Source organism: Pogoniulus pusillus, chromosome 17 (genome assembly GCF_015220805.1).
Source record: "Pogoniulus pusillus isolate bPogPus1 chromosome 17, bPogPus1.pri, whole genome shotgun sequence".
Taxonomy (NCBI): domain Eukaryota; kingdom Metazoa; phylum Chordata; class Aves; order Piciformes; family Lybiidae; genus Pogoniulus; species Pogoniulus pusillus.
In genome coordinates, this window is record NC_087280.1 from 4,388,456 (window position 1) to 4,414,518 (window position 26,063).

At 43.1% G+C, this 26,063-nt stretch overlaps 1 protein-coding gene and 1 long non-coding RNA gene across 3 annotated transcripts in view; one reads left to right on the top strand and one right to left on the bottom strand.

Moving 5' to 3' along the window:
* LOC135182833 (uncharacterized) overlaps positions 1-6,429 on the bottom strand; it is a 47,755-nt gene extending 41,326 nt beyond the window's left edge. The window contains exon 1 of the long non-coding RNA XR_010305321.1: positions 6,308-6,429. This is a non-coding gene — a long non-coding RNA (uncharacterized LOC135182833). The remainder of the gene's footprint in view (positions 1-6,307) is intronic.
* The window catches only part of PEAK1 (pseudopodium enriched atypical kinase 1), a 138,940-nt gene extending 114,014 nt beyond the window's left edge, over positions 1-24,926 (top strand). For both annotated transcript variants that reach the window (XM_064157312.1, XM_064157313.1), the window contains 2 exons: positions 10,299-11,047; positions 17,636-24,926. In XM_064157312.1, coding sequence (XP_064013382.1) covers positions 10,299-11,047; positions 17,636-18,793 — 1,907 coding nt within the window. In that variant the 3' untranslated portion in view covers positions 18,794-24,926. The remainder of the gene's footprint in view (positions 1-10,298; positions 11,048-17,635) is intronic.
* Positions 24,927-26,063: the final 1,137 nt, after the last annotated feature.

Here is a 26,063-nt window from a genome sequence, read left to right on the forward strand (position 1 = left end):
AACATACAAATCACCTGGGTTGGGGTTTTGTTGGGTTTTTTAAGCTACAATAAGTAGAGTTCAGTATTTTTTCTGAGCTTCAACAAAAGATAGGACTTTTGGAGACCTTTCACCCTGGAGATATTCATGGTCAGGCTCTGAGCAACCTGATCTAGTTAAGGATGTCCCTGCGTACTGCAGGAAGGTTGGACTAGATGACTTTTCAAGGTCCCTTCCAGCACAGTGCATAAGTAACTACCAAATTATTTGCAATGTTTTAGAGCATAAGTAACTACCAAATTATTTGCAATGTTTTAGAGCATAAGTAACTACCAAATTATTTGCAATCTTCCATTGACTAAAACCTTTCTTATCCTGGTCTGAGAGTTTATTTCTGCTCTTTCAGAAATGTTTAAGGTGCAAAAACTCCTGAAGGTACAGCACAATCTATTCAGCTGTCCCTGAATTCTTATCCTATTAAAAAGGTGTTCAGTGCTTCCCTGGAAGATGTGAGCGAGATGAATAAGCATCTCCTCAAATACAGTGTCAGTATTATCAGCCAAATTTTCTAAGCCATTTTGATTTGAAGTACTGTAGATTCAGGAATACCTGCAGCTGGATTTCCTCAAAGAGCAGAAGTTCTCTCATTTATGTATGTCCAAGAATAACTGCACACATGTTTTTCAGTAACACTCCAAAGCTGTTAACTGTTAACTTATGAAGCACTTGAACAAGAGTTAAAACAACTGCACTGAGATGGCTCACAAGTACAGGGGTTTGGCAGGTCCACACAGGTTGGAAGGATCAAGGACTACACTCTGCACCCTCAGGTGCATACATTCCTTAGACATTTGGTGATATTGTTGCCTTTTTTTTCTTTTAGATGAAATGTGAATTAGTGGTGAACTTCTTAGTGTGTTCTGCTAATGAAACATTACTTAGGAGTTGTTTACAAAGCATAAAGAGGAAAAATAGCCTGCCCAAGAGTGATACTGACATCTACCAAGAAATTGCAACCTCAAGGAGGAAAACAGAAATAACATTTTTGTGGTAGAATGACTCAAAGATCTAATGCCTCATCTTCTACTCCATGAGATACACATCTGTATCTCTAGGTTTTCTGTATTTAGGGCACAGCCACATCCCAGAGGGGATCCAGACAGGAGATCTAACTGCATCAAAGCTATTGCTAGCATGATTAGCCATTTTTTCTAAGCAGAGTGACATATAAAAGGATCAAGCTTAAGGTAGCATTCAGTATGTGATGAGATTGTTATGTTTTAGCCAGAGTGCCCAGAGAGTCAATGCATCATTTGCATTTTGTAGCCAAAATAATGACACTGTGATTCTTCTCTGTAAATCTTTGCCTACTTTAGCTCGACTTTCCCACGCAAGATGTTAACACCATGCAGAGTTAGATGTACCTCTGTCCATAGATCTCTGTCCTTCCCACAGCATATCACAAACTGTGAGTAATGGACTCATGGGAAATGTTATAAAATACCATTAAAGCCCAGAGCAGGTTGCCCAGAGAAGTTGTGAAGTCTCCACCCGTGGAGATACACAAAACCTGACTGGACATGATGGTCCTGGACAGCCTGGTCTAGATGACCCTGTCTGAGCAAGGATGGTTGGACTTGACCATCTCAGGAGGTCCCTTCCAGCCTAACTGCTTCTGTGATTCTGCAACCACCACCACCAGTCCTCGCTTTTGTCAGTCTTTTACCTCTGTATGAATGCTCCTTTGTGAAACCATATCAAACTGAACCCTTTGGCATCTTATTCAAACTCTTCTCATTTGTGCCTCACTTTCAGATTTGCTGTCACCAAAGTAAATTTTAGATATGAAAGAGTTAAACTAACTTCTAGGCTGGACTTGGCCTGGCTTGGCAGCTTGCTGCTTGTCTTAAAAGCATTGCTACCCTAAATGGCACTGAGTTCTCTGGCTGCTGTTCAGACTTTTAGCTGGTTTATTCAAGCAACCTCTTTTGAATTCAGATAGCTATCACTAGGTAGGGATATGAATAATTCCTTCTTGGATTCACATTTTACATCACCTGAGCAGCAAAATAATATCCTTTTCAGGATTAATAAAGACTCAGGTGCGTAACCGAAAAGGATAATAAAAGAATTAAGTTATGTCACATCTGACTCCTGCTTCAGCTGCAATTGTTACCTTTTTATGGCTACAGACTACAACTTGTAGTTAGTAAAATACATCATAGGAACATCCTGATTTGCAGCATCATGCACTTTTTAACTGGTCATATAATGCATATTCTATGGGTTTTATTGAAAAGCAGCCAATATCATGTCCTTACTTTAGAAGGTCTAATCTTCAGCTGGGACAGATCACATGAAATTTTATGAACAGAAGAAATGGTAAATTTTCACCTGCAGTCAGGTGGTATTTTATATCAGGTACTGTCCTCAGACCTTACCCTGCTCCCAAAGCACTTGGCCCTGGGTCAGTTTACAGTCCTGCCCACAAAAACTGCAGGGTACCAGCAAGTATTTGTCAGGCAGCAAACTGCAGATGCAAAACTGGGGAGCAGCTCACATGTAAAATACAAATAGGCAAGACTCACAAGACAGAAGATTATCCTCTGGGAATCAGACACAGCATACAAGTCTTGGAACTTTTAGCAAACCTGAAGTCCTACCACAATGATAGGCTAAAACAGCCCAGTAGGCTCCTGAGTGTATTAACAGGAGGAAAGTACAGTATCAGCATAGGTGTTAGTTTTTTTAACCCTGCAGCTGCCATGGCCATAGTCAAGTCCTGGTGAGCACAGTTTAAGAAATACATTTTTTTTAAGTGCAGGCTCTAAAGCAAAGCTCTGAAGAGGATGGTGAGAGCCTGGAACGGGTTGCCCAGGGAGGTGGTGGAAGCTTCATCCCTGGAGGTGTTTAAGCTGGATGAGGCTCTGGCCAGCCTGATCTAGTGTGAGGTTGGAACTGGCTGATCCTTGCGGTCCCTTTCAACCCTGACTGATTCTAAGTTGCCTAGTATTGTACCAGGCACTTCAGAGTGTCTAATTCAAGAAGCTGGATCTGTTCCATGTCCAGCATGTCATGGCTTGGTCACGTGTTGGAACAGGCTGTCTGGGGAGGTGGTGGACTCTCCATCCCTGGACCTTTCAAAAACAAGTAGATACAGCACTTTGGGGCATGGTTTAATGGCCATGGTGGTGTTGAGTCAATGGTTGGACTCAGATGATCTTAGAGGCCTCTCCTATGATTCTCTGTGTGGATGCTCATGTGGTGAGCATAACTGTGGTAAGGGGCACAAACACCTTTGGTATCAACAGTCACCAGAGAGAACAAAATCAGGTGGCCATCAGTCAGAAGTTAGTTCAGGTGAGTCCTGTAGGTTATGATTAGGAACAATGGACTAGGTAATTAAAATCCTTTACTTTACAAATATTTATGTTTTTCAGTCTATGTCTGAAGCTGTTGGGGAAATTGACCTGATTGAACTTGCACAGCTGGAAGTAGATTAAGATACTCTCAATTTACTTAGCATAGTATTTCTATAGTTAAAAAAAAATGAAGATTATTTTATTGTCAGCTATTTTTCTCCTTACACCCAAAGGAAAAGTGGAAGGAAAAAAGGTGGCAACGTTTCTAGGTTTTACAGTTGTCACTGTAAAAAATCTGCCATCAGTCAGTTAGACCAGGACAACATGCCTTAGCCAGGCTATAAATAAGGTAATGAAGTAATTGTTGATTAAAACTGACAGTTCAGTGTCAGACAGTGATTACAGTATCAGGCTGATGCATTTTGAGTAATATATAATTAGTACAGGTAATATCTTTAACATGGTGTAATGGAGGACAGGAAGCAAGACCTGACAAGTCACCAAGGCAGACTGCATCTGCAGTTCTTATTTATTTAGTGCCTCCAGCCTGTCCTACCACAGCTCAGGGCACAGAGGTGTGTCATGAATGTCACTAACAAATGTTAGCTGTCCTTTCTTTTGCATATGTTATCATCCTGGTAGGACTTCTATCTATTGAACAAAGGATAAATGTGTAAACACCAGAGTGCAGTACAGAATTAACAGTTGTGTTTCTGTTTCTGTAGCTGTCTACTGAGTCCTAGCGTAGTGCTGGATGTGTACTGAGTTGGTTGGAACCGAGGCTGTGAAGCATGCTGGTTGCTTTTGCAGTGCCTGCAAGATACTTCTACACACATGTGGGCTAGCCATGTTGTACATCCATGATTGTTAATTTTTGCTGTTTCTGGCAGTGCAAAATGTGGCATTTTTGTTTGGTTGGAGAATGGCAGAGGTGAGAATCATTTTGGCCATTTTAGCCCTCTAGGTATTGTTCTCTCATCTAAAGCCCTGCACTAGGGGATTAGGGATTAAGGAGCAGGATAATGGTCACTAACTGAGAAGAGAGTTAATGGCCATGGTAATAGCCTAGCTACTACTGTGAATACCAGAGTACTGGTATCAGCTGTTGTCTAATTCCCAGCTTCCCACAAGAGACTCTCTCCTTGGGTGAGAGATGGTAATGGCATATAATCACGAAACCAGGCTCAAGAATATAAAAGAATATAGGATAGACTACCTTGGAGAAAGTACAGTCTGCTGTCATTGGTGTACTGGATTAACATATGTTATGTATTGTAGAACAACGTGCACCCCAGAAATAGTTCTGTCCAGGGAAGGATGGAGTTATGCAGCATGTCAGCCACCTGGCTTGCCTATTTCAGCACTGCTTTTCTTCCCAATTAAAGAAGCATTTTCCTTGGCAGTTCTGAAATTCCTTGACAATATGTACTGCTGAGCTGGTCGAAGCAAAAAAGAATGGTAGATGAACTATCAAGAGCAATCACTATGCATGTCATTACTCTAAGGAAAACATGCTTGTGGAGTATGAATTTGAATTAAACCTGAGCTCAATGTGTCAGATTTGATATTTTCATGAGCTAACATAAAGAGGTTGCAATGCAAAGTCTGATGGTAAATCAGTTACCTGGAAAAATTACATTTAATTATTTTTTTCAGGCTGATTTAGACTTTTCAGTCCTCTGCATGGTGTCTGGAGACTTCAGTATTAATATTTAAATAGTGCACTAAGATTCTGTAATGGAAGATGTTATTGAACTGTAGGATTCCTTACAGCTCTCTAGAAAGCTGCTGTCTATAGAGAGTTAATTTTTTTCTGTCTTTGAACAGTCTGGAAGCCACTTCAAATATCTCTGTAAGTGGTAGCCTAGTATTGTGCCTGTTCCTCTTCATTTGCCTCCCCAGAGCGTAGCTCAGGCTGAGCACTGTAGTGCTGGAGAGCCTGCAGTAAGTGAGGAAGTGACGGGGTTTAAGCATGCAGGAGGAGAGAGAAGTGACAGGCAAAAGACCGCAGCAAATGTTCTGCCAGCGCTTTTATGCAAAGAACATTCTCATGCCTTTGACAGGTACAAAATTTCATACAACCTTTTTCTTGCTAGATAATGAATTTTTTACCATGTAAGACATGCAGTATCAGTCCATGCTTGAGGAGAGCTGAACTGGAAAGACTGGCCCACTGGACATAGAATTACAGAATCAACCAGGTTGGAAGAGACCTCCAAGATCATCCAGTCCAACCTAGCACCCAGCCCTATCCACTCATCTAGAGCATGGCACTAAGTGCCTCATCTGGGCTTTTTATGAACATCTCCAGGGACAGCAACTCCACCACCTCCCTGGGCAGCCCATTCCAATGCCAATTGCTCTCTCTGACAACAGCTTCCTCCTAACATCCAGCCTAGACCTCCCCCACCACAACTTGAGACTGTGTCCCCTTGTTCTGTTGCTGGTTGTCTGGCTACAACCTCCCTTCAGGTAGTTGTAGACAGCAATGAGGTCAGCCCTGAGCCTCCTCTTCTCCAGGCTAAACAACCCCAGCTCCCTCAGCCTCTCCTGAAACATGCAGTGTTAAGTACTAGGTATAAAACCAGTCCAGATAGGAAGCTTTTCAAAGCCTTAATTCAGATGGATAGATTTCAGTGTGGAAAATGTGTTCCTGTGAGGAGAAACTATACTGCAACATGACATGTTTGACAAACTCATTCCTCTCAGCTGAGAATACTTGAAAAAGTAACCACATCATGACTTGTACATGTGGTTCTCTGGGTCCTGCCACCACCAGCAGCAGTCATCTGCAGAGACAACTTCTGGTTATGAAAACTTGAATTTGATGTCACAGTTCCAGTAGCTATGCAGAAGTCAGTGGCTGCAGCGGCAGCGCTCTTGGGATGAATGGCTTCTGGAAGACAGGCCCATTAAAGCAGACGGGAAATAAGAGAAGCAAGAAGAAGCACTGTTATAAATCTTACCTTTCTTGGAGAGGGCTTCTGCTGTTCCTGCTTGAAATGTGCATCTTGCTCTAATTGGTTTTCTTGCTGTTTCCCTCTAGCATCTGTGCCGTCCTTGGCTTAGCAAGTCATACAAACAATGTACGTGAGGAAACTGCCTCCTGAAATAGGGGCCCTTCTCAAAAGAGCAGCAGTTAGGCTATTTTAGCACACTGGGGAAGAGGGCAAGAATGAGACAGCAGGCAAGAGATCTTTAACACAGAATGTTGCAGGGGGAGAAGTACAGAGGTCGCAGATTTTGTAACAGCGAGCAGTCGTGAATGTATTCATCATCCACCTGGATGAAGGGATAGAGTGTACCCTCAGCAGGTTTGTGGGTGACACAAAAGTGGGAGGGGTGGCTGACATAGCAGCAGGCTGTGCTGTGACCTGGACTGGCTGGAGAGTTGGTGTGATGGTTTGAATCAGAACAGAACAGGTCAAACCAAACCAGCAGGTTAACCTATGTGTTCCCCCAACACAGCAGTGAGGGAAAAGGGGCACACAGAAAACTCAGAATTGAGACCCCCCCAAAAAAGTGAGATAAGAATAGAGCTTATTGATCAAAATCAGATAAACATCATACAAAATGCAAAGTTACCTTAGCCTATTTGCAGACAAATCGTAGCACAAAGCAGCAGCAAGCAGAAGCAAGCAAGCCAAAAGCCCAAGCCAGAAAACTGTTTCCCCATCCCTCCTTGTCCAGCTGCCATCCCTGCACAAAGACTAACACCCAAAAACTGGGAACCCAGAAGCAGCAACCGGAACAGGAAGGCTGCCACGTTACAGTCTGAACTTCAAGCCCCATCATACTGTGCCCCAGCCAGGCCTGGAACTGTCGAAGCTGGCGTGGCTGCAGTGTGGTTATGAACAACAGCAGCGGTCCCTGACAGCTGGGCAGAGAGTAACGTGCAACAGAGGCAAGCGTAGAGTCCTGCACATGGGGAGGTGTAACCCCATGTGTCAGCTGGGACCTGACCTGATGGGAAGCAGCTCTGTAGGAAAAGACCTGCAAGTCCTGGTGGATAACAGGGTGACCATGAACCAGCAAAGTGCCCTTGTGGCCAAGGCGGCCAGTGGCATCCTGGAGTGCATCAAGAAGAGCGTGGCAAGCAAGTCGAGAGAGGTTCTTCTGCCCCTCTACTCTGCCCTGGTAAGGCCTCACCTGGAGTAGTGCATCTTGGTCTGGGCTCACCACTTGAAGAAGGAGCTGCTTGAAATTGTACAGGAAAGGACTGCAAAGATGCTGAGGGGACTGAACATATGTCCTGTGAAGAAAGGCTGAGGGACTTCAGGCCTTCTAGCCTGGGGAGGACCAGCCTGAGGGAGGGTCTTATCGATGCTTATGAATACTTAAAGAGTGGATGTCAGGAGGATGAGGCCAGCGATAGGAGATGAGGTTAAGGGCACAAACTTGGACATAGGCAATTCCATCTAAATTTGATGATGTACTTATATATGTAGAGAGGTGATGGAGTCTCTGTCTCTGGAGTCATTCAGTACCATCCTGTGCAATCCACACAAAGTAAACCTGCTCTGGCAGGGGGGTTGTACTAGATCTCTAGGGATCCCTTCCAACCCAAATCATTCTTTGGTTCTGTAATTGCAGAAGACAACACATCTGGATACGTAAGGAAACTGGGTACCAAGTAGAAATGATCTTGTCTCAGGTTTATGCAAAAGGCTGTGGCATCTGGATGTGTGTCTGGCATGCAGACATCAGTTCTGCTTTCAACTCTAAATCATGCTATTCTTGATGTTTGTGCAAAGGTAACCTGATGAGAGTTCCTGTACTGCTCAGCTGGCACCAGTGTGATATGCTGCAACATATCAGATGGTGAGAGGAAGAACTGCTAGTGTAGAGCACAGTCACTGCAGTAACAAGATCAGAAAAGAGCAGTAGAGGGTCCCTTGAGTGTTAATTTTTTTAGGCAACCTTCACAGTGATTTGACAGATGTGCAGGGATTCTCCAGTATTTCTAGCCTTTGAATGTTTTCACTTTGTGGTAGCTAAAAAGCGGTGGCCCAGGGGAGTAGTCCTATATAATCTTCCCTGATGATAAGACACATACAAAGCTAATAGAATTTCCTGCTCAGAATTCAATGTTTTAAGCATTGGAATATCCAGGTTTATCACAAAATCCGTGAGTGAGGCTCTTCTGAGAGTTTCTTGAGATAAAGATATAGCTTTCATTTGTGGTGTCATCTCCTTGGAATGATTGAAAAGAGAGTGTTAAGAATTCAAGAGCTGAGGTCTTTCTGTTTGTGGATGCATATCAAAATACAGTCCTCTCTGAGCTTTTAAAATTAGGAAGTCCTTTCAACATTCTGAGCCAGCCTTCCAGGATTACGTGCATCTCAGCCAAGCAGATCTTCAATCCCACAGCATTCATCAGAACTGTAAAGCATGTCTCCAAGTCTAGTGGAAGCTATCTTTTTTTGTTTCTTTCTTAAGCTGCAAAGCCATTTATTATTAATTGTGAACCAAAGTCATGCAATTCAAATCTGAATCTCAGATCCCACACAGAGTTTGCTTCAGCGCTCCGGTTGCGTCCTCTCTTTACAAGGATCCAGCAGGCATTGTGTGTAGTCAAACAGTCGCAGTTGTCTTTCTGATTGCTGCCCCCTCGTTAGGAAAGATGCTCAGCTGCCCTTATGCAGAGCATCCATTTCGTGTCTGCTGTGTTGCAACTGGGAAAACTGGCATCCTACTCTGTGTGATAGTCAATGAACCTCACAGGAGTAGCTGAAAACTTGTAATTTCTCTGATAATAGCTGTTGATTATTAAAACTGGCAAAACCTCATTTTGCTGTGAGTAACAACTGTATAATTGCTGCAGAGCAGTGAGTGGGTCATTTGTATTGTCTGCTTAATGGGCTTTGTTCTCTCCCATGTTATTCTTTTTTATTTATTCCTCATTTCCAAGGGCTCTAGCAGTTATAAAACATAAGTGTCCTCTCTAAGAGCCATCCAAAACACATGGCAGGAAGTTTTATCTTCCTGGAAGCACACAAGCCTTTGTAACCAGTCTGTCAGTGGAAATCCCATGCTTTTGTGTGCGTGACCTGCTGTTTGGAATCTCGTGGCTCAATCTCGGTTTATCTGTGAATATACAGAGATATACCCCCATGGTAAGTGAGTAAGGGAAATATACTAGGGAAAGTAGAGGGAAGTAAATTGTAGACTAAACAATACTTCTGTTTCTGTAATCTCAAAATGTGATCCTGCTCTGATGGACAGCAGTGCCAGCACGCTGGTCAGCAGCTTCACTGCCTTGTTTTCATCTCAGGAATTTGCTAGTGCCATCCTGGCTTTCCAAGGTAACCACCAAAGTATCTAAGGCACAGTCTTTGTGTTCATTTGACTGAAGTTTTCTGGTTTCCATCCTGAAATAGTGCTTTCAGCCCCTTCAGCACATTTCAAATCCAGGTGATCCCAAGTGCTTTGCAGACTACTATGAGGATACATAAAAAGAGATCACTTCCCCCCCAAGAGAAATGCACCTCCCAAAGAAGCAGCAGACAAAGGCTCTCAGGAGCACTCACCCACCGCCTTGGCACATTAGAATAGGAAGTAAGGGATAATATTAGTGTTTATTCACTGCAGAAGGAATTATGGCAAGCTGGATATAATTCCTGAAACTGGAATTTGCCCAGTGTGCCAAAACTGATGGTGTTTAGGTTTTGCTTCTACTTTTTGCCAGCATTGCTAGCACTGAAAGTGATGGTAATATATAGGCCAAGGTCAGATGAAAAGTGGACACTGACTTGGTCAGTTTGCTTTCTAACTATCTAACTGCCTGTCTTTTCAGATGTGTTTTCAGGTTTTCTTTAAGTGCTGGGGGGTGAGGGGTGTCTTAGTAAGCAGGGGTGGTTTTGCTTGGTTTGGTTTCCCTTACAGGTCTCTGCAGAGTGCAAACATAGGCAGCAGATACCAAGTACTTTAATCTTCTATTACCTTTTTGTTAAACAGGACAGTCCAGGGCAGCCATGATACCTCCAAAACAGCCGAGGCAACCAAAGGGAGCTTTGGATGATGCCATTGCCTTTGGAGGACTGGTAGACCAGGAGACAATAAACAACTTGCAGCCAACACCACCTCCACTGCCAAAGAAAACAATCCTGAGAGCCAACACAGAGCCAACTCCCAGAGATCTCCAGAAGCAGGCTCTGGAGAACAGCCTGTGCCTTGTGGCAAACCCCACCTATGATATTGACACCAACTGGGAAGCAAGCAGCGCCTGCTCTTCAGTCAGCCTGGAGCTCAAGGTGCTAGACAATGAGTCAGGAGATTCCCTGGACAGGCCTGCAGAAAAACTAAGGACAACCACCTCAGCAACTAACAGTGTTTCCAGCCTAACCACTATCAGTATTAAGGACAGGTGTTCCAACAGCATGGAGTCTCTCATGGGGCGCCGCGTCTCACAGACTAAGCAGGGCAAAGGTGTCCAGAAGCCCCAGAGGCAAGCACTTTATCGGGGAATCGAGAACCGAGAAGAGGTGGTGGGCAAAATCCGAAGCCTCCACGCCGATTCGCTCAAGAAGCTGGCACTGAAATGTGAAGACTTGTTCATGGCTGGACAGAAAGATCAGCTGCGCTTCGGGGTGGACAGCTGGTCGGACTTCAGGCTGACCAGTGACAAGCCCTGCTGTGAGGCAGGCGACGCGGTTTACTACCCAGCTTCTTACGCAAAAGATCCTCTCAACAATTACGCGGTCAAGGTAAGAAGAGCTTGAAAAACATTAACCCTAGGCACCAGTGGCAAAATGTAGCAACAGCCATAAGCTACAACACGCTCAGCAGTGGTGAGACCTACAAAGATAAGTGCATGCTGGTTGCAGCAGCACCATGTGAAAGCAGGATTCCCAAGGACCACGTGTGGTGTGCCTTACGAGCTACACGAAAACAAAGGTCCAACTTGTCAGTCCTGGTTTTGTGGCCTTTTGCTAAATAAACCACTGATTCATGTCTACTTTGTTCCCCAGCTAATACATACAAGAAATGAGACGTACTGGGTTTGCTGCCAGTATATTACTGATTTGTTGGCTGCTTTTTCACTAGATGTTGTTGTTTAATGGACTTTTATATCAGTAATTCTGAGCACTGTATCTCTACGGCTCTCAATGCTTATCTGGTAGCGTGATAGTGAGAAGGAGAGCTGAGACTCATAGCTCTGACCTTGAGCAAATCATAAACTCCTGACTCCTTGTTGAAATGGAGATAAGACATTGCTAGCCAGCTGAGGTGCAGGAGGCCTTAGAGAGCATGCTGACGTTCCCAGAAGGGTGGTGCTTTCCGGTAACAAACTGTCTTTACCACTCCTGAGTGAGTGTTTACAAGAAGAATGTAAAAACCTAAAAGGTTATGACTGGTGTAACTGACATCTTCTTCAGAAACTTGAAAAAGCACTTTTTAGGGTAGATTTTTGGGCATAACTATTTGCATTTTTATAGTCCTCAAGGACCTTTTCTTGAAATAAGGTATAGTTGTCTGTGGATGTCAAAGCCCAGTGGCACAAAATAGCCAAGAACGTGGTCTGGCAACCTGCTCTGGGTGCAGAATGAGCAGTCTGGCATTACTCAGTTGGGGGATTTTGGTTTTGCAGGTGAATGTATTGATGCACCTTTACCTTCTGGGGCTATCACTGGCAAACAGTGCTCTGAGAGGTTTGTGGGTGAATGAGCACAAGTTGTTCTGTTGGTGTGGATGTAAGAGGAAACGTTGTTTATTAGAGGGTGTTGTTTCAAGGCGTTGTGTTAGGCTTTTTGCTTCACTTTCACCTAATGCACTAGTAAACATCCTGTGCAAAAAGAAGTTTGTTGCAGGAAGCCACGTGGAAGTGATTTAAACTGAAACATCATAAAAACACTAAGTCAGTCATGAGCAGAAAAGTACTTTTCCAAATGGAAAAAAATAGGAGTTTCTTTACAAGAAAAGTTGCCATAAAATTCCAGTCCCTGAGGTATTTTTCCTTCACTGAGTGCAGTCCCACCTTCTAAGTACTTGGTGAATCTGGGGCGATATGGATAAACATTCCTCTGAAACCACAGTCTTACCAGTAATCCCAAATATGTAGTGGAAAGGTTAGGCTAAATTAATAGCAGCAGAGAGCTCCAGCTTGTACAAAGGGATACTTAGTCAGCCCTGCACAGACTGCCTAAGTTTGGGAGATGGCATGAACCTTTTTTTCCTGAAAGATTAGGCAGATTGAGTCATAGTTAGACCAGATAATTACAGTGTCAGGGGCAAAAAATACTTCCACTTTCAGTATTAAACTCTACAGGAAATTACTGTTACAGAATCATAGACCAAGACTGAGGTGTCGTGGTTCAGCGTCCCCCTAGAACAATGTAGATGTAAAGCCAGCAGGGTTGTGGCCTGCAGCATGTGCGTTCTGGCCACAGGCGTGTGTCGCAATGCTGTTCAGGTGGCCTAGCAGGAATCGCAAAGGTGCAAACAGATCAAAAGGAGCAGTTAAAATTTACTGCTCTGATTGCTGCAGGGCAGCAGAAGTTCTAGCAATAAAACCTAGGATTTCTGCTAAGGTTCCTGTCTGCCGTTTCAATAGAGCAATGCAGAAGTAAATAGCACTAGGCTGACTTTGCCTGACAGCTTCCGAGCTGCAGCTGACAATTATTTTCTAGCTCTGTCTAGTTTGTCACAGTGTGCAAGGGTGGATTTCTCAGTAATTCAGTTTCCTAGTAGGGCTCCTTGGCAGAAGTGTTATTAAAGGTCATTCCAAAACTTCACGCTTCAGATCAAAATAAAGCTGTGCACATTAAACTTTGAGCCCAGCCCCAGCTCAGTCACAGCAACGTAGAGTTCTGTATTTTGGCACATTGTTAAAAAGTCAAAGCTCTATTCCAAGGCCAGATCAAGAAAATGAGGTCAATCAGAGATCAAACCTGCCTCTTTGGAAAACAAGGCTGTGCCAAGAACAAGCTATCAATTTGGGATTAGCAGGCTTTCATTCTACGCAGAACTTCATTCACAGTTGTCCCTCTGTGCAATACAACAAAGTAGCACAGATGGTGCAGTCTTTGTGATCTTCTGTCTTGCTCATTCTCAGTACTTGCACATTCATTTTCCACAATATTCACTGTACTTTAAGTTCAGTGACGCCCTGTAAAATGCATAGGACGGAGTGGAAATAAGATTTCCCTGCTGCTAAAATGGAAGTCAGCTGATGGCACAGTAGGCTGCTGGACTCATAAAGGAAAATGTAAAAGCTGATGCAATTTTTAGAAGCTCTGAAACATTAAAATCTTGCTTCTTGGGGGAAGGAGAAGAGTGGAAATGGCAGAATGTAAGGAAACCTGTCCTGTCCCTATAAACGTGGCAGAAGGTTATGTGGATACAGTAAAGAGAAGATAGATGATGAGAGAAAAGGAAGATGGAAACTCCATTCCTTCCTATGTGTATCTCTCCTTTTTTTCTCATAGCTTTCTTGCATCACATGGAAGGGCTTTTGGCCAGCATTGCTTCATGTCGTGAACAACCAGCTCTTTATCAGCTTTAGCAATAAGGTTTGCCAGGCCCTTATCGACACCTTTCTTTCAGCTGTTATCACATACCATATCTTAAGAGCTCAGATGATTGTGTTTCATTAAAGCAAACAGTAAATGACTGATGGATCCTGCTTTCTGTTAGTGTTGTAGTCTGGACTATTTTCATCATCTTCTTTTCTTATGCTCTAAACTAGGAATTCAACATTCTGTATATGTAAAAGGCAACAGGATTTTCTTTTCTGCTCTTTTTTGTTCATTTTTTGTGGTTTTTTTTTAAAGAGTAGATGACAGGAATAGACAAAAGCTTTAAATATCAGGCAAAGAAAACTGGGACATGTATTTACAGTTTTAGCGTCACGTTAACTGCCACAAACAGGAAAAAGAAGCTCCATATCCATTCCTTTAGCAATTCACGGCAAGCAATCTAAAACACTTGCTTAAGAGGCCATCAAATTTCACAGTTTGTTTCCTAAATCTATTCAAATGTAAATATAGACCTTGCATAACTTACTAAAAACACTTGGAAAATTTAGATCTTGGTCATTCAGATGATGGGTTTAGGTCGTAGTGGAGTTATTCTAACACAAAACGCTGGGGTGAGCATTAATAAGCATCAAACAGGAGCATTCACTGCTCTACTGCAAGCTGGTAATAAAAAAAAACAGAGTTCTGAGTAGAAGCTCCAAGTCAGAAAATGATAAAAGAAGTTTGTCAGTAAATAAAATGTAGAGTCTATAAACTATCTCTGACCAGACCAGTAAAGAAATTCAGTTTGTCTTCACTGCTTTCAGTATATTTTCCCCATTTTAATATGATATTGGTAAGTCAGCATCTACAGTCTAAAACCCCAGAACTTATCTGGACTCGTGCAGCTGTATTTCACAGCCAAATTCTGAAGAGCAGGCAGACATTTACAGGGGAACATCAGATGACTGCAGGTCTGTCTTTCAGAAACTGTTTCATGAATTCAGACAAATGTGCAATTTATCATCATACCTGGGCTTGGGTGCTGCTTCCAGCCAGCCTAGTTTTCATTTCCAATTACAAAGTATCCCGGGTGCAAATTGTAGTGTTTGTACAGTCAGCAGTTTAATCAGCCTTAAATAACCAGCTGCTTCTTCCACTTCTCACTTCATGTTGTTTGTAAACTAAAAGCATGAAGCAGAAAAAATATCTCTAATCAGATCTCAGCTCTCTTGTCGTTGCAGATATGGTGTGCATGCTCGTATACCCATATCCTTCCCTGTATTCAGCAAGAGAAGTGTCCAAAGCCACAATTATTGGGCATTTCTGAGATTAGCAATTTTTGGGTTCTTTGTTGGTAATTTTCTCTAACAGCAGTGTAAAGGGGGGGGGAAACCTGTTTTCATGAAAGCAGTCATTTTAGTATTGATTTTAATCATAAAACCATTAGGCCTTTGATTTCTCTTTTGTTGACGTGAAGAGAGGAGTCTGAAACAAAAGCTTGTATTTAAGAGGTGACACTGGGGAAAGTTTGGCTCTGCCCTGGGTTCAGACTTCACGGTGGACACTGCTTTGAAGGCTGTTGTGTTAATAATGTGACTCGTTCACCCTGGGAAGTGTTAGGAGGATCATTATATATAAAGCTCCGTTCCACTTCATGCTGCAAGGGTCTTAACTGGAATGCTGTGTTCATTACAGGGTGCCACTCTTCAGACAGGTGTAATGAGCGGGGAGAACCTAGAAAAGAGCAACAGGAGCCAGAGCACGATGACTGAAGGCAGGAGGAATGAGGGCTGGTAGGGTTGGAAAAGCAAGCAGTGAAGGGAGTTACGTTTCCCCAAAAGTTAAGGTGAAACTTGAAAGGGTAGGAATCAATGTGATTTGATTTCGGCTACAAGAAGGGCTACCAGTTCAATTTAGAGTAAAATAGGATTGAATAGCAGGGGAAAAATAGAAAGGAGAAGACAGAGAAGCATAACTGTGGGTTTGGGTATTTTTATTGTGTTGGAAAGGCATTGCTTAGAAATGATCCAGCTGGCAGTGTATGGATTAGATTGGCCTTGCAAGCCAGTTCTGCTGGCTCGGAGGAAAAGGGAATGGGTACAAAGGCAGCGTGCTCTGCCCTAGGAGCTGAATGTCGTTTGGTGCAGATGTGCATGGCCAGTCCTTTCTGCATCACAAGAAAGAATTACCCCATCCCCAGGGGCCCATGACAGTGCTTCTCTGCTGTCACAACCCGAGGATTTGCAACGCTGCTCAAAGTTGTTTTGTTTGTGCTTGGCAGATGTAAAGAGGCAGTTGAAGCTACAGAGTGCCTAATACAAGGGGAAATTCAAATGCCTGTAAAGCGTGGAAATATACACAGTCTCCAAAATAAGGGGACAACCAAGATACTGTCACTACTTGTGCCTGCTTTCATATGACTGACAGTGCACTCATCTGATGAAGGAGCATACAAAACTAAATCTCCCATTAAACTACGTTTCCTAAACACATTTTCTTTTTTAATCTTTCCTTTTTGAGTGAAAAATCACTTTCTACCTTGTCCTACATTAAGTTCCTGAGAAGGGGAAAAATGAGAAATGGGGAGGAAAACCACTTGATATTTGGGGCTATATTTGGGAGATCTGGGCTCCTTGGCTGTTGTGGCTGTGTAGAACTAGTGCTGACCTTCACTTGCCTTAGTTACCTGGATTTCTTTGGCTAAGGGAGCTGTAACTTCATCTGAAGAGAGATGCCTTCCTATCTTCTCTTCCTCTGAGCATTGCAGTTAAGACCTGTTGGTGCATTACATCATCTGAGTACTTAGGATCTATCCTTGTACAGATTAAAACACACTTAACCTTACATGCTTTGAACTATCTCACTGAAGTCAGTAGAAAGAAGGTTAATATGCAAAGGTCAGCACTCCTGAGTCTTTGTAGGGCTGTAATTATCATCAGCAGGTGACCACAATAGAGGTTGTCTGGTGACCGTTGTGAGGTGTTTAGAGCTGCCAGTTGTTATGGCACTGTAGACAATTAGTAAGGTTAATTATAATGGTGGTAGTAAAAAGGTATTTCTGGACAGAAATAAAACACATCTATACATGGCAAAACAGAAATGTATCCTTAGGATCTTGACACACGATTGAAAGCATTTAAGGAACCATGTTCTAACGAGTTTCTGTTGCTCACCTGAGCCACAACATTTATCCTGCCAAGAGCCCCTGCCATGCACACATAGACCCCTCACTGCAGACATGATGTGTTAACTTGACATGGCAGCAGCTCAGATACAGATTTCCTTTTCCAATTACAGTGGGCAAGGAGCATGCATCCAGTCACTGGCAAGGGTTATACACCATGCAAACTCAGCCATGTGTAATCATTTGATCATATCCTCAGATATTCTATGCATGTTTCTTTGTATCTCCTGTCACTATTACTTTTATCTCCTTCAAGCTTCACACAAAGCTGAGAGGAGAATACAAAATGCAGCTAAACAAGTAACTGTAAAGTAAGCCTCACTGTGTATTTACATATATTGGCTGCTGTTCTGACTAAAAGCACAATCTGCCTGAACTTTTATTTTTGCACTGAATAATATGTGCACAGGGAGAGCTGCCTGCACATAGTGGTCTGCAGTTGCTTATTATGCAAGGGAAGCTGCTCACAGGCCTAAAATAAGCCTGCCAGGGTCAGTTCAGGAGGAAATGTTTCAGTGGTTTGTGTTTGGGGCCAGTCTGAGGGTGCCCAGCAGCAAAGTACGTTAAAAAAAATAAGTATATAGCATTTAGAAACTTAATTTCCACTTAGAATTTACCTTATGTCTGTTCTGTTCGTTTTCTTTGCCCAGATTTGTAAGAGCAAAGCTAAGGAATCCCAGCAGTATTATCACAGCCTCTCTATCCGCCAGAGTCTGGCTATCAACTTCAACATCCAGCAGGACTGTGGCCATTTCCTTGCTGAAGTACCGGTTCGCCTCCTACCATGGGAGGATGCTGATGCGCCAGAGGTAGAAGAAGAGGAGCAGGAAGATGAGGAGAAAGAGCCTGAGCAAAAGAACAGAGACAGTCCTTCCAATACAGAGGCTGCACAGAAAGACAGCTCAAGCAACCAAGGGACCATCAGCAAGCCACGCAGCCGTGTTGTGGTCATCACACGGGAAGTGCCGTACTTAACAGTGGCTGATTTTGTGCGAGAATCTGCACCTCGCCACGCCAAGAGCCCGGACCTGTATGAAAGGCAGGTCTGCCTGCTGCTTTTGCAGCTCTGCTTGGGCCTGGAGCACCTGAAACCCTATCATATCACACACTGTGATCTGCGGCTGGAGAACCTGCTGCTGGTTCACTCCAAACCGAGAGGCAGTCCTCTGAGCTCTGAATCCATGGAACCCAGTCCCAACACAGCTTGCCCAGCCAGATTAATAGTGAGCAATTTCTCCCAGGCCAAGCAGAAGAGCCATATGGTGGATCCCGAGGTCCTTCGGGATCAGTCTCGCCTGGCACCAGAAATCATCACTGCAACACAGTACAAGAAGTGTGATGAGTTCCAGACTGGCATCCTCATCTACGAAATGCTGCACTTACCCAATCCCTTTGATGAGAATCCAGAGCTGAAGGAGAAGGAGTATACTCGTGCTGATCTCCCCAAGATTCCTTGTCGTTCCCTCTATTCTCAAGGGCTTCAACAACTTGCCAGCTGCCTGCTGAATCCCAACCCGTCAGAGAGGATCCTGATATCAGAAGCCAAGGGAATCCTGCAGTGTTTGCTTTGGGGTCCACGTGAGGACTTGTTCCATGCTCTGAGTACATCTTCCAACCCCTCACGGAAAGATGCTGTCCTTCAGAACTGGCTGGATATCAAAAGGACGCTGATGATGATCAAGTTTGCAGAGAAGTCCTTGGACAGGGACGGTGGAGTTATTCTGGAAGACTGGCTTTGTTGTCAATATCTTGCTTTTGCCACTACAGACTCACTTCATCGCATTGTGAGAATCATGCAGCAGCACTAGTTTGTAGAGCCTGTTGCTTTTAATGAAGCACGCCCCACATCTACCCCAGCCCTCACTCCAGCCTCCCCTGGGGCTCACACTTTGTACAAGTGTTAAGAAATAGCCTAGATGTCAAAGCCAGCAACTCTGAGCAAATATGTTCTGATTGGAGGAACTGCATCGTGTACCAAATAGGACAGGAACTTCACTTTTTTGCCAGGCCTGTTAGGGATCCATTATATCTACAAGGCTGCATTTGGATCAGACAGTATGTAACTTGGTTAATATCTGGCTGAAAAGGAGAGCAACCTTCAATACCACTACTTCTACCACTGCAGTAAACAAATTGCCCTCCTCTTCTGGGTAGTTTCTGTCATTTCCTTATGTAGCATTGGATAGTGAATAGCAGTGACCGTAAGCAGAGATGGGTTAGTTTGCTAATGTGAGATGAGTGACCCACCGTGCCACAGAACACTCAGATGCTTCCTTTCCACTTGCCACACAAAATTTTCTCTCAGCTTAGTCCTCCAGAAGCAGGCTGGACTCCTCTTTCTTTTGGTCTCAACAAAACAGTCTGATTTTTCTCTTACACTTCATGCCCTGGGATTTTTTTTCTTCCACAGATGTGGTTATCCTGCTGACTGTGGCAAGGTTGGTGGGCAGTAAGCATCTGGGTTCAATCCTTTTCCCTCCTTCACTGCCTCAGACTTGCTGCTTGCCTATATCCCTTCTAACCACAGATCTGGGATTTCAACAATGCTGCCTTAATCAGACCATTACCCCTAACTTAAGACCTCTGCATTAAAAAGCAGAATCCTCACCCTTTGTCTATCCCATTTCATAGTCTGGACTGCTGATGTACTGTAGCTATAACCACATTTATACAAGAATATTACAAGACAAGGTGGGCCATTGAAATTCCCCTTCCATCACTAAGGACACTAAATGACTTGAAATGGATAGGACACATATAACCTTCTCTGACAATCACTGCTATAAATCAGGGATGAAAATAACAGCCACCTCTGCTTTATTTTGGTCTGCTCTTGTCACATGTGCCATATTGCAAAGCAGGACTGAAACTGGCTCTGCTGGTATGTTGGCAGGAGATAGAAGTGTTTAGAGCATATCTGTGTGTAGCTAACAGGCCACATGGAGACACTTTGACTGAAGACGTGGTTCTCTGAAGGGTAAAAACAAGGGGGCAAAAACACTGTTGTTTAATTATTGAGAGATCTGTTAAGCTTGGCAGCCACAACTAACAACATCACACAGCGGTGTGTGGCTGCGCATCTCCTGTCTGTGTAACCAGAGTTCTCTCCTGTTGCTGCAGACAACACCCTGACAGTGGAATGTTGCTTGAACAGCATCGCAGGCGGTTTTGGACTAGAGCAGGCATTAGTGAGGATTAAAGCGACAGAATCTTTCCAAACTGAACCTGAAGAAGCTTCTTCACTCTCAGAGGCTGCTGCTGACTTCCTTCCCTGCCCTCCTGGCCGCTCGCAGTGGAACCTCTGCAGTTGTGCAGACGCTGTTGTTGCTCAGTATTTTGCTAGGCTCTGCATTGCGTCCTGGGTCGCTCCGAAGAACTGACCTGGATGCAGGGGACAAAGTGATACCGGATATCCTGACCTGGGTGATGGAAAGCAGACAGCCCTAGTTACGAGCCTGTGCTTCTCTCCTATGGATCTATGTGCAATTCTTGTATGTATTTTTTAAAGCTGTATGTTACAGTGTTCACTTTACACACCAGCCTTTACCTGATGATAGCTCTGCAGACCCTTCCTTTACTTCCCTGGCACATAAATGCACAGATATCCATGTGTTCTTGTTATGGATTGATGTTTCATTTTAATTGTTAAAACTGTGAGGAATCGATTCACTTCAGCCTTGAAACAAATAGCCACTTTATACAGCATATGCATGCTTGGACCAGATATGTGGAAACTGAACAAACAGTCCTGCAGGCTTAAAGTCAGCAAAACTAGCTCTGAATTCACACTGTAGACTGGGAGGGGTTAAAATGTCTGTATTCTTCTTCTCTGGCATCTATCAGAGCTAAGCTGCATAGTGTGTGGAAGCCTACATCGATTGTGCAGTAGTATAGACTCTGTCTTTGAAACTTCTGATTGTTATTCTTTTGGTTTGGTTCACCTGTATCAGTGAAGGATCAGGAAAGGATAAGGATAATTTACCTTAATGTGATAGCTGGATTTTTCCTTTCTCTTTTTGGCAAAAAGGTTAGAATGATGGCATTGGTGCAGTAAAAGAGGACAATGCATTAAAAGCCCAAGTGCAATGTATGTAGTTGAGGTACTCCCACTATGTCAGGAAAGAAAGTTTCTACACTGCTGCTGAGCAGCTCCTAGAAGAACCTTTACAAAGAATGACAGAAGTGTTTGATGCAGCCCTGCTTTATCTGGACACAGGAGGGCAATGCTCTCACACCTTGAGTACACCGAGCATGACAAGTCACCCACATGCTGTCTGCTAGCTACTAGTCACAATGTGTTGAGCTGCAAGTAGGCCTTCTTGTTCTCTGTGGTTTGGTGTTGTGTCGCGTAGTGCGTGTGCACGTAAGTTCTCACCTAACTGATAGAGGCCTTGCAAGCAGTCCCTGGACCATTTGCCATTGCAGTGGGCTCCTGGCTCAAAAGCAAGAGGTGTTTCTGTGTCTAAGGACACAGGCTCAGTGTCACTCCCACGCTGACGTGCACATGCAAAGCTGAATTTGGAATGTTTTACAGCCGTATGTATTTAATGCAGCTGGTCCAAAGCCTTTGTATCTCTAGCAGTCTGACTTCAGTTTGCATCTTTGGTGAAGAACCAATACTCATTTTAGCTCTGCAGTATAATCAAGCATGGATAGATGTTCACTACCAATCTCTTTCTTGTGCAGCACTGGGTAAACCTTAGCAGTTTGTAATGTTGTGTGTTGGGTTGTTTGTTTTTTTTTTTTCTTTAAAAAGAAAGAATGGTCAAAGAAGTTGAACACAATCTGGCCTGAGCTCTTCCTTGGGAAGTTTGAGGCTGACTTTGCAGCTCTGCCCCTAACTGATGATTGTAACTACGTGGTTCTCCATCCCGGCAACAGATTGTGCCACATAAGTATACAGGAATGTATGCATTAAAGTGATTGTAAACTAATCCTAAGAATGCTACAGCATAATAGCTAAGCAAAAGGAAAAAAACCCGCTCTGTTTGTACCTGGGATCCTGTGTGTGGCAGGAACCAACCCCCTGGCCGTGCACATTACAGTTTGGATATGTGCACAGATCTTGAATGACTTTTTTTTTTAGCAATGTCGCACTTTCAGTTGAGCTCGAGAAACAGGAGGAGCTACAAGTCTAAGAGATCAGTATTGACTGTAAATATCTATTTTTCTAGTCATAAAAGCTGTCATTCAGATATTTTTAACATGAACTCTAAAGATTTTTCCAGTAGAAACTAATGTCTGGAAAAAATCAAATGCTTGCTTGAGGAATTATGGCGAGTGGTTTCTGATCCTATTAGAGCCATTAAAACCTCTCTAATGTTACAGAGAGAGCACAGTGATTGGATTCACAATGTTCAGTGCCTTGTCAAAAAACTAAAATGTAGCTGGTCAGTTGATGGAAATCTTATCCTTTTCATAATAGCCCTAGGAACAGCACTGCCCACATGAAGATGCAAAAGACTTGACAAAATGAAATGCTGTATTTTGTATGATGCTGAGTTATCTGTTTGGTTCTTTTAAGTTGCTTTCAGTACAGCAGAAACATGAAGTAGCAGAATTGCAGGCTTCCCAGTCCGGGATCTGCACAAGAAGAGTAAGAGTGGATGACAAGTCAAGTGGTCTAGAAGCTTAATGCTTTGGCAGCCTACTGCAGACAGCTTGTAGGAGATGAGGAATCTGATTAGTCTGGAACAAACGGTGAAGGTAAGATGCTGTAGGTAGGATGTGCTGCACACCGTACTCTGTAGTGTGAAACACAAACCTCTCTTGAAACAGGAGTTCTAAGCAGCACCTGCTTCTGAGATGTCATGGAAAATGGTTTGGGTTTGTATTTCTTAAATGGGAACTACTTGATCCCTAACTGTCTTTCAAACTTCAGCTCTGATGCAGTCAATATGCCTAACCAGGTGAATGTAGAGAGAATCTATTAGCCAAAACTTGCCCACAGGTTTTCATGAACAAGGAAATTCAGAATTTGTTCAAGCCTCTGCAGTGTCCAATTGTAGAAGCCTGCTCTCATTTCAGCATTCAGACACGATGACACCAGTAACTCAAGATAGAATATCGTGTTGCTGGCCCCCAGACAAGATGTAACCTCTACAGTAGTGTTCTGCCCTGAGTCTTTTATACTCCACGCATCCTGGCAGCACCCACCTCTGGATCATCTTCACATTTGAACACAAAAGTTCCCACATATTAGAGAGAAAACTAGATTATTGAAATAAGCCACATGGGTTAGGTTCAGCTACTTGGAGAACTTATTCAGCAGTTTCACGTTATAGGTCTTCAAGTTTAGCATGTAAAACTAGTATTTGCTGCTGAACTAAAATCTGTTTCTCAGGTGTTGGCTGAGATGCCCCACCTAAAGTTTGTTTGTTTGCCATAGCAATTAAATGTAAAATAAATAGTTTTGGGTTTATTTAAATCTGTTGTAACTTTTCTGAGGGATAGAATGGAACCTGAATCAGACCTTATAATGCACTTTCCTTTCCCCAAACATGGATTAACCTGTTTCTCTGTGAAACCTCTACATGTCCTTTGCTCCTTGCATGACTACGCCATCGATTTGACTCTGATTTTTGCAGAGGTAATGTTGGTTCTGCTCAAACAGCACAGTCAGAGCTGGTCCATCCAGAAAGAGCTCTGATGATGGTTTAGTTATGCCGTAAGACAGCAACAAAGAAGTGCAAACGCAGAGTGAAATTTTAGATCCCTCTATAGAAGCAGACCCATGGAAATACTCAGTAAACAATTATCTGGATTCCAAATTCTTTAAGGGAGGAATACACAAAAACTACCTTTCAAAGGAAATATTGGGCAGACGTTTCTTTAGGGCACCCTCAACTCCAACAGGAGGAGCGATTCATCCGCACTGCTGTGTTGCAGAGAATTTCTAGTAGACCATTTCCATTTCTTTGTGTGGCTATTATTATTCAGCTGTATGCAGTATTAGAAAGATGGTGGTTTTGAGTAGGTGTAGAATGCCATTTAAATTATTTCCTCTCAGTCTCCTTGCACTGGTGCTCCACTCAGCGTTTAGCTGGAAACCACAGAATGCTTTCAGGTACAGCAGAGTTGCCAGTGAAAAATTACTACTCAACGGAGCTGTGCATAAGCATTTTACCACTCTACAGAAATTTGGTTTGTACTTCAGACTACAACAATCTTTCTTTTCCATAAATCCAAGGATAAGTGTTCAGGGATTTAGAAGAGGTTGGACCTTTTTTTATATGGAGGAAATATATATATATATATATATATACACACATACATACATATATATATATATATATGAGTGTGGGCATGATTAAATATATATATATATATATGTATGTATATGATTTTTTGTATCCCAGAAGTATTCTTTGCCCCTTTTTGCTTGAAAATATATATATTATATATTGTATATATAATATATAAGAGTGTGTGTAAATTTTAATATAGTCCTTTCATAAATAACACCTCTTCAAAAACGATTGGAAACTTCGGTTTCGTTGTCCTTTGGCTTGTTGGTATTAGAAGGGTTTGCAATTGAAATCCTTGGGTTTTTTTCTTTTAGAACTTAATTATGCTGAGCATTTAAGACTATGTTCTTGTTTTTAATAAAAGAGGGAAATTTATTTTTAAACTAGGGATTCCAAAATGGATGGACTTTTATAGATGGGATTTTAAATCCCTTGAATTAAGGGAGATCTCTTTTTGCTGGTTTGGTTTTTCAGCTCCATTCTCGTGGGTAATTTGTATTTGGAGTTCCTGGTTGCATTGCTTTATCTGGTGCTTCATACTGATATTTACACGTTTTTATAGAAATAAGCATATAAACTTCAAGCCTTCCTTTGTGATCAGGGCAGTTACACTCTGGTTTGCTGTGGTACTTTGCTGTGTATTCCGTGGCATTCATGTTACTGTGTAAATAAACTAGTTTTATTACACTCGAAACCAGACTTGCAGTTGTCTCACTCTTCTCTCTTCCTAGGCACTTGGACAATTATGTATTCCTGAGGGAAAAGCAGGTGGCAAGATCAGCCAAAGATTTTGCTGCAAGAACAGCTGAGTGGTTTGCAGCAGCAGGTGGTGTGCAGGCATGGCAGGTAGATGGAAGCATCCCAGCAGCAAGAATTGCCAGTGCTTGGAACACTTTGTCACCTCCCACCTTTGGTGATTTCCCCAGGAGTCTCACCATAGCTGGCACTGTTTTGACTCCATCTGGACAAGTGGCAGTGACAGCCCCAAAATAAGCCGGCCACCAGCAGCTGCTGTTGATTGAACCAGCGTCTTGTGAGGCCTTCTTGGAGAGAAGTGACTTGACAGGTTAATGAAAACAGAGACAGCTGCGTGTCCACACTGGGGCAAGCATTATCGCTAAAGTAGCTGAGCCACAGTTAGCAATTGCTCGAGTGCTGTGAAGGAACAAAGTGGCTTCAGTCAGATTGTTATAGGCGATGACAAAGCAGGATGCCTCTAAGGCACTCGTCTGCAGTGGAATTCATTTCGTGTCTGACATGTTACCTTGAAGCATGCAGCCTGATGGAGGGTCTGTGGAAAACAGATGGGATAAGATGCATCTCCTGTGATCATACAGACACACTTCGGTGGCAGTGAGATCAAACAGCTCAATTTTGTCCCCAGATTTGATAGGCACTAATGGTGACTGCAGATGCTAATTTATTAGCATAGAGCAGATGACACCTCCTAGATGGGAGCAATGCTGTGCTTCTGCGTGACAGTCACACTGCTCACAAGCACTCTTGTTTAAAACCAAACAAAAAAAAACAACCCCAAAAAACTGTTCTTCCCACAGTTACAGTGGCTTTGCACAGGTATTGAACAACTTCAGGGTGAATTAGTGTAGTGTGTAACTACTACAGGCCTCTCACATTTATTAGACACCATTTCAAAGCCTTTCCAAACCAGTTTAAGCTATTGCCTTCATTCGTTTTCAAAATCCAGAACTAACTGACTCCAGAGGTGTCAGTGAATACACAGCACATTCAACAGCTTGACAGATATTTTGCCTCTGCCAAGGTAGTCCCATTCATTTGAGCCAAGTGCCATGGACTTAGCTAAACAGAGCCA